An 8,489-nucleotide genomic window follows, 5' to 3' on the forward strand; every position below is an offset into this window, starting at 1 on the left:
ATTGTATTTTTTCAAAAAAATAGGGACACTTCTGTGAAACCCTATGGCATAATCTTCTATTAGCTGCCCCTTTCCTAAAAAATAAATGTTAACATTTAAACTGTAGGCATTTATTTTCCTTTATAGTTTGCCACCCTAAACATGGCCAAAAATGTTTCTCCAAACTTTGTTTTTTTGTTTCAGCTATTAGGCATTGGGGGGGGGGGGGGGGGGGGGGGGGCTCTTACCCCATGTTACCCTATCTTCTTAAAATCTGCTAACTTTATGCCTAACGATAAACTTAAATTAAGACCTTATGCCTAACCCTAAACTTAAACTTGGCCCCCAGATGACAACCTCACAACTAAATTCATTAAATTTGACGATATAGCCTATTTTTACTTTGTGGCTGTGGTAGGCTAACTAGTGACAACCCTTTGGTCCGGCATCCCAGTACGCTTAAAGTACTTAATTTAATAGCTAGCTAATCTTATCTGATGTACAGTAGATAATAATGATGAATATGATTGTTTACCATAATGCAATGCATTCGATTTTTCCATTTCATAAAAAATTCTAAGAAAGGTGTCAGCTTTTGTTTAGAAATCCCATTATATGACGAATCTATGACTTGATATGAATAGGCCATTTATTTTTCCTAATTAAAACAAGGCGCTCGACATAAAAACGACAATATACTTCACATCCCCAAAATATTGCGACAGTGACGTATTCCAAAACGTTGTTACAAACAAAATGGCGTCCGGCAGTGGGGTATGTATCGTCTAAATTCGCGAGGCTAATTAATCCTAAAGGTTTTAGTGAAATCAACATGACTTTTGTATGTCATAATTCGTGTGAGAGTAGAATGTTTGAGATAAATTCTAACTTTGTAAAATCACCAGCCATTATGGACGTAAGCTAGCCGTGCTAACTAACTAGTAAAGCTTGTGACTGTTACCAATGGCTGTTTGTTTAACTCATTGATTCTCAAAACTCTCCTCTGGACCCCCCCAGATGTTTCACAATTTTGTTGTAGGCCTGAACTAGTTCACCTGATACACTTAGTCAAGGGCTTGATAATTAGTTAGTCAAGGGCTTGATAATTAGTTTACAATTTTAATCAGATTTGCTAGCTCAGGAATATTTCAAATACAAGATACGGTTGTTGGTCCCCAGGAGGTTTGAGAAATATAGGTAGGAAGTAAAAACTATAAGTAATTGTGCTTGAAGAAATTGTTCTGTCTTGAAATGTACTGTCATCATGCATTTCTTAAACTAACTTTTTTTTGTTTTGTTGCTAAAGTCCAGTGGTGGAGGTAATAGCAGCAAGAATGATTTTCGACGAAAGTGGGACAAAGATGAGTATGAACAACTGGCTCAAAAACGTCTCGATGAGGAGAGGGACAAAAAAGATGGTAATTATCCATTCGCCCCTGTAACTAACACATGGGAGTTAATAATACAGATTAAGTGTTTCTACCTAAACTGTCAAACTATGGAGGCAAAATTCTAAGTGAAAGCTTCCAACTGAAATTGATCCCCACGAATCGATTAATTCCTGTGAGTAATGAATAGAGAACAAACACACCTTGAACATATACATAATTATCATGCCCCCTTCTCTCAGGCAAGCCAGCGCCCCCAGTCAAGCGGGAGCTCCTGCGACACAGGGACTACAAGGTGGACCTCGAGTCCAAGCTGGGTAAAACCATTGTTATCACCAAGACCACACCACAGGCTGAGATGGGCGGGTAAGAGGCTGGCATCCAAAGATGCTCCTGAAATGAAGTTGACACTGTATTGTCACTCCCTTATCTAACAGCTGTATGCATTATATTATTTATGGATACAGATTAGCCCTAATTGATGTCATTGTCTTTTTGACAAGTGATACAGGTGTCTGATAAAGGCATTGAGTGCTAACCTCTTCTATCTAATGTTCAGGTACTACTGCAATGTGTGTGATTGTGTTGTGAAGGATTCCATCAACTTCTTGGACCACATCAATGGAAAGAAACGTGAGTATGCACAACATTGTCATCTACATTAGAAGTGCAGCGTATGGCCTGCCGAGCGGCGCAGCGGTCTAAGGGACTGCATCGGAGTGCTAGAGGTGTCACTACAGACCCGGGTTCGATCCCGGGCTGTATCACAACCGGCCGTGATCTGGAGTCCCATAGGGCAGTGCACAATTAGCCCAGTGTCGTCCGGGTTAGGGGATGGGGTGGTGCTTTACTTGGCTCATCGTGGTCTAGCGACTCCTTGTGGCGGGCCTGGCGCCTGCAGGCTGACCTCGGTTGTCAGGTGAACGGTGTTTCCTCTGACACATTGGTGCGGGCGGGTGTTAAGAAGCTCGGTTTGACGGGTCATGTTTCACAGGATGCATGACTCGACCTTTGCCTCCCGAGCCCGTTGGGGAGTTGCAGCGACGAGACAAGATCGGAAAAGGGTGTAAAATACCAACAAAAATGTAACGTGCAGCGTAGATGGCTAAATTGGTAATCTGTTTTCTCATCTACTTTCTCCTCACAGACCAGAGGAATCTGGGAATGTCTATGCGCGTAGAGCGATCCTCATTGGACCAGGTGAAGAAACGATTTGAAGTTAACAAGAAGAAGATTGAGGAGAAGCAGACGGAGTATGATTTTGAAGAGCGCATGAAAGAGCTTCGAGAAGAGGTAAGTGATGGGGCTAGAATACTGTCAGTCTTACTCTGTCAGTCCAAATGGATGTAATGTGTATTATTAGTTCAGGTCAGGAAATAAATGCCATTGCTGGTATGTCTAACAAGTGAGTATAATGATCATTTAAGCCATGTTAAAACAAATCGTGAAAGCATGTATCCCTGTCACTTTTCCAAGGAGGAGAAAGCAAAGGCTTACAAGAAGGAGAAGCAGAAGGAAAAGAAGCGTAAAGCAGAGGAGGATCTTTTCGAGGAGGATGATGAAATGGCTGCTGTGATGGGATTCTCGGGGTTTGGTTCCTCAAAGAAAGGCAAATGACCTAAAGACTTTATGCATTTCTTTACACTCTACAACCTTTCCCTTTCGGCTGATCAAAGTAAACTTTGCTGTCTGTAGTATTCCATCAGCCTGTTCCCAGATGTGCTTAAGTCAGCTACTTGTTGTCATGAGCACAACAGAAGGGTTGGCTATAGAGCAAAGCGTTCTGCCACCAGGTCGGTATTCTATGACTCATCATATCCCCAAAAGCCCCCATTCTATTCCCAAACCAGCTTCCCAAAAAAACTAAACGCATGCTGTACATAGTCTGAGGAGTCCCTGAAACTGCAAGGTTTGTGGTTGATAGAATGGGATAACATGTCATAGTAATACAATTAGTAATTTATTGGGAATTTTATATCTGAATTTAGGGTAAATGTCCACAGATGTTTTAAAAATAATAATCATAACTTACAACAGGTTCCCATTGACCTTGAAGATTATTTTGTGTGTTCATTTGCCTACATTCCACTAGTTGCACTACCTGTTTTTTCACGCAAATATAGTGGATGTTTATCTGCTCAAAGATGTCAGTTATTGGACAGTGCATTTCATTTTATTTGCCTTTTCAACTGTTCGGCCCCCAAAATAACAACCTCATAACTAAATGCTTCCCCAGTAAATTCCACCTAGAAACACGGGGCAATTGTGTGTAGTAGTGTTGGCCTTACTCAAAACATCTGTGATTCATACAATAAATTGTTTGACTTTGTAAATATTTTGTACTGCCATCCTTCTCAATATGAAACTATGGTGCAAACAAAAGAGGATTACTCTGGAACATATATGCTTGCTAACAAATGTTTTAGTTATGCATTAAGAAATTGTTTAGAAAAAAACATTCAAATTATCCCCAGGTTTAACTTCATTGCCTCTGGATTGATGTTTCTGTCTGGGGTTAGTTCAGTGACTTCCTGGTGCCGTGAGGATGCCTTAGCGTGTGTCTGATTTTGTCTATTCCTGTAAAAGACACACCAGGGAGAGAGATCTTACATTATTCCAGAGATAATGCATCATTATGCATACCAAATGTACCATTCCTCTTAGCTTCCAGTGCTGAAATGAATACCGCTGCTCTGCAGTATCTCACCTTGTTTCTCCATGAAGCGGGGGACTCGCAGCACTCCAAAACACATGAGTATGGAGAGAAGAGGGTACATAATAGCCACTGCCCAGAAGAATAACACCAGTGCCACAATGCAATTGTTCCCCAACACCTGGAAATAATAAAAGGAGAACCAACTCCATAAATGTTGTGCACTACAGCAATTATGCAGCAGAGGTAACTCCAGGGTGGTCTGTTTCATTCCTCACCTGGATATGTCCTCCAAGAGCCCCATGATCAGAGAATAAACCAGCAAGCATCAAGCCCCAGGCCCCTGGAATTAAGTACCCTGACAGAGAAAGTGAGACGCATTATGATTCATGTGGGTTTTGGGGATGGGAGGCAATTTTTTGTTGTATTTCAATCAGAAATATGATTCTAACCAGAGATGATGTTAAGGGGGTCATCCACCTTCACAGCACAGAGGAAGCGGCGAAAGCCAATAAAGAGGAGAGATCCAGTGGCCCCACACATGACTGCCACACCAGGCATGTAGGTGTCTACTCCTGCACACACTGCCACCTGTAAACACCACAGAAAGACCGGACTCTGAGATCAGCGTAAAAACAAATGCTTAGTTATTGATTATGCACAGGTCAACACAAGCCTCATAGATGATGTGCAGTCACAACAGACCAACAACTCCCAAGCCCCGAACTGTTACCATGCCAGCAATGGCCCCAGAGAGCATGCTGTCGAGATCATAGTAGTTCTTATCGATGCGTTGGATCATTAGTCCGTAGAGTCCTCCGCTTGTAGCAGCATGCAGCAGGTTCACAGTGCCTAGCCCCAGTAACAGGCCCTCATCAGCATCCAACACACGGGGGTGAGTGCCTATCACCAGGCCCAAGAAGCCCAGCATTTGAAGGCATCCTCCCAGCACCACCATCTAAGAACAGTCATACACATGGGAGACAAGGAGTTGGTGGATGAAGAAGAATGCATCTACTTGTGTAGTCTTCAGATGGCCTTTGCACTTGTATCCATGACTAACAGGCTGTCTGTGCTCTGTCCGTTTGAAATGGGGACTCCAGCGTCCAGCCCGTGATCCTATAACCCGCAGTGAGACAGCTGCCGCTGCACCACCCAGCAAGAAGATCACACCGCTGCCTGCATAGTCCTGAACGGAAATGTGGGTCAATACGAGAATCTCTGCTTGTAATGCATAGTTAAATCCTGAATTTGATTATGGTATGTGATGTGACTGGTTCACACCTGTGATGGGTAGGAGGTGGAGGTTGGACTGAAGATGCCTTGCTGGTCCCAGACCCAGTGACAAGCCAGAGGGTAGATTATTCCTGAGGAAACAGAGAGACTCTGAACACAAGCAATATAACAAACCTCACCTTAAAAGTATTGAATGAAGGGAAAGTGGCCCAAAAACTGTGGTTTTAGAATCAGTGAGTGAGAATACCTGAGAAAACGTATGCGGATATGAGGTAGCCGATTGGTTCTGTCCTCTCGTTGGCAGCCCCTAGTGCCAGAGTAGTGGCCACAGCACAGCGAACATAGTTGAAGAAGAAGTTTACCATGTTTGTCTTATTCAGTGTGAGGAAGAATTGGGTTCCGATAACAGCGTTGTGCTCCCCAAAGGCAAACGCATAGCCATGGAGAAAGAAAGCCAGCAAGGTGACAACTGAAAACAAACAAGGGATGGAATGGGTTAAAATAAGTAGTGAACTTAGGTTTACCCATTAGGCCGTTTGTTAAGTCGGTTGCATTGCATAAAAACATGAATACTTTTTTCCAGCAGATTAAAGATCTTCATGAAGTAAACAGTCACCTACTCATTTCCTTCTTTGACCTGTAGGCCTATAGTTCATACTCCTACTCTGCCACATCAGTCACCAGGAAGTGGAAACTGCTATCGAAACAACAAGCAGCATGCATGCTATTGCCACTTCTTGCACTAACATGCAAGCATAAAGCTTGCAATGTGTTTATGGGTTGGTGTTGGTGGAAGCATGTGACAGCTACAGTAAGTATCCTGAGAATACAGCCTCATCTCATTCTAGTCACATTTAAAAAATATATTTAAGATGTGATACCTGATTCTTCACAGATTAAACACTCACACAATGCTCTCCTTCAAAGTTATCATTTTGATATTGCAAAAAGCACAGTTGCCTAAAAATGTATTTACAACTATGGTTGTGCAGCTCAATAAAAGCAAACCGACAAAAAATTACACTTCCATCAAACAGCATTGGGTGAACAAGTTCAATTTGATCAATTGTAACAATTTGGCATATGTGTTTGCATCTCATGAAATGTATATTTTTATAATCTCCTTGATTATCTTCATACTGGGCAAAAGAAACTACCAAAAAATGTCAACTTACATGTGTCTGCTACATTTTTAAAGATGACATTGGAGACGTTCTTTGGATCTGTTTTGCCTGCCTCCACAAACGCAAACCCAAACTTGAGGCCTGTGCAATCAAAGTTGAAAGTAAAGTTAGAATATATATTTTTTTATCATCAAATAATAATATTATATTTATTTTATATAGCTAGCGCTTTTCATACAGAATCTCTAGGTCGCTTTATTTTTTATTTTTTAACAATTCAGGCAGCTGGCAGTTCATTGGAGATGTCTTCCACAGATCGATGATGATCCCGTTCAATAAAGGAGTAGCTTGAGTGGTGGTGGCGTCGATGATACAGCCAGGGAGGGAGAAACATCAGTCAGACAGGCCAGGAGCTTTTCATCAGGCACTTCTGTCGTTGAAGTTCACAGTTACGGCTCTGTATAGGCTGGATCATCCACCACCGAAAGTGTAACACCCACCTGGGTCATCCTTCGGCAGCTATAAGAGCCTGAGAGACCACCACAGTTCGGCAGTTATCCTATGAGGCGAGCCTCTGTAATCCACTCGCACAGTCCACGTCCTTCCAGAAACAGGGTAAGGTGTAATAAAAAGCCGGTGCTGTGTTGATCAGGTGTTGCATGCATTATTCAAATTAAATTAGCCAGCTAGCTATAGTTAGCCAAGACAAGTAAACATACTTGCCATCGTCAGTCCTGCAACTCCATGAGTCACCAACATATGTTTTAGCCCAACCCTCAACAGGTTATCATCAACCCCCACAAAAAAAAATGTTTTAAATACTTAAAATAACAAAAATATCTACATTTACAGAGCTCTCTGCCAAAGCTTCCTCACGGCGCCATGGCAACCACGGAACTAAGACGAGATAACAGTAAGATCTTACTTTACTACTCTAGCTAGCTAGCTAACGTTACATTACCTAGCTTGCCTGTCAGACAGACAGATTCATGAACAATACTCACACAATGCAAAGAAGCTGCAGAGGAGGATGAACGCATCATGGACAGCTATCGAATCAGGGAAAGCCATGTCAAAAAACTGTACAGCTAGCAAGCTGGTAGCATAAATAGCTAGCTACTAGCTTGCAATCTGGTTCGTTAGCGCAGCCGTTAGCTAACTATGCAATGGCAAAACAAACAAGTAGCCTAGCTAATGTTACACGTATAAGCACATTAGCTATGTGTGGTTCACGGTATCAGGCTCGCAAGTGACTGATCGTGATGGAGGCAGACACGATACATACATATATCCAGGCTAGGTTGAAGATAAGTAGCTAGCTAGCAAAGTATAAGTTGCATTTTTTCGAACTCGCATTCGGGTGCTTCTATTACGTCAAAGATCCTTACCTGTGTGATTAGCTAATCATTAAAAAACGTTTTTATTTATTTATTATTATTCATAATACAAAAATATATTTATATTGCTACATTAAACATGTCTAACAAAACAAAACACAGGTATTAACAATAAAATACTCAAACATACAAAAAATATCAATAAAATAATACAAAAAATAAACAATTTTAGTGCAATTGTATTCACTCTGAAAAAATAGTATTCTAATGATTCAGGAAAATGTTATTCTTGTTGTTATTCATTAGTGTTAATGTTTTAATAAGATAGTTGAATTCAATCAGAAAAATGTGTAATTTTAGTATAGAATTTTGGAAATTTTGTTTGTGTATGAAGTATTTGGCAACAAGAATACACTTTTTTACAATCATTTCAGTGGTCTTGTTATCATTGTAATAGTAACATATATCTTTAATGTCAAAAACCTATGCCGAAGAGAGCGCGAAATGCCTGTGTGATGGGTCGTTCGCGAACGAGTCGGCTCTAAGAGCCGGCTCTTGTAGGTGAACGTTGGGATCCGGCTCGAATATCAGAAGAGCCGAATCTATTTATTAAAAAAATATTGAAAAATTAAGATATAAATAATCAAAATATTTAAATGAATAGAATTAACTAATTCAAAGAACGAAAAAATTAATAAAATAATATAGGCCTAAATGCTCAAGAGCACACACATTCGTTCTGACTGTTGACTCTCTGCTCAGACTAACAGCC

General features: G+C 41.0%; 2 protein-coding genes across 2 annotated transcripts; one reads left to right on the forward strand and one right to left on the reverse strand.

Moving 5' to 3' along the window:
- Nucleotides 1-677: 677 nt before the first annotated feature.
- Nucleotides 678-3,700, forward strand: zmat2 (zinc finger, matrin-type 2). Its single transcript, XM_039004590.1, has 6 exons — nt 678-753; nt 1,286-1,397; nt 1,610-1,733; nt 1,927-2,000; nt 2,515-2,660; nt 2,844-3,700. Exons 1-6 carry the CDS (start codon nt 736-738, stop codon nt 2,982-2,984), a joined length of 615 nt encoding a protein of 204 aa, XP_038860518.1. The 5' UTR covers nt 678-735; the 3' UTR covers nt 2,985-3,700.
- Nucleotides 3,701-4,467: 767 nt separating this feature from the next.
- LOC120056752 (putative ammonium transporter 1) lies at nt 4,468-7,106 on the reverse strand. Its single transcript, XM_039004960.1, has 7 exons — nt 7,100-7,106; nt 6,432-6,521; nt 5,504-5,725; nt 5,305-5,387; nt 5,084-5,209; nt 4,754-4,978; nt 4,468-4,611 (listed from the first exon to the last, which is right to left on the reverse strand). The coding sequence occupies exons 1-7, from the start codon at nt 7,104-7,106 to the stop codon at nt 4,468-4,470; spliced, it is 897 nt and encodes a 298-aa protein (XP_038860888.1).
- Nucleotides 7,107-8,489: the final 1,383 nt, after the last annotated feature.

The sequence above is a fragment of the Salvelinus namaycush genome, chromosome 12 (assembly GCF_016432855.1).
Source record: "Salvelinus namaycush isolate Seneca chromosome 12, SaNama_1.0, whole genome shotgun sequence".
Classification (NCBI taxonomy): domain Eukaryota; kingdom Metazoa; phylum Chordata; class Actinopteri; order Salmoniformes; family Salmonidae; genus Salvelinus; species Salvelinus namaycush.

Bases quoted from the DNA above. Each gene is read 5' to 3' on its own strand.
- zmat2 (XM_039004590.1), top strand. The intron at 1,398-1,609 runs GTAATTATCCAT...CCCTTCTCTCAG, and splicing joins GGAGAGGGACAAAAAAGATG to GCAAGCCAGCGCCCCCAGTC. The intron at 1,734-1,926 runs GTAAGAGGCTGG...TCTAATGTTCAG, and splicing joins CCACAGGCTGAGATGGGCGG to GTACTACTGCAATGTGTGTG.
- LOC120056752 (XM_039004960.1), bottom strand. The intron at 5,388-5,503 runs GTATTCTCACTC...CTGTTTCCTCAG, and splicing joins ATCCGCATACGTTTTCTCAG to GAATAATCTACCCTCTGGCT. The intron at 4,612-4,753 runs GTAACAGTTCGG...TGGTGTTTACAG, and splicing joins CTGGGGCCATTGCTGGCATG to GTGGCAGTGTGTGCAGGAGT.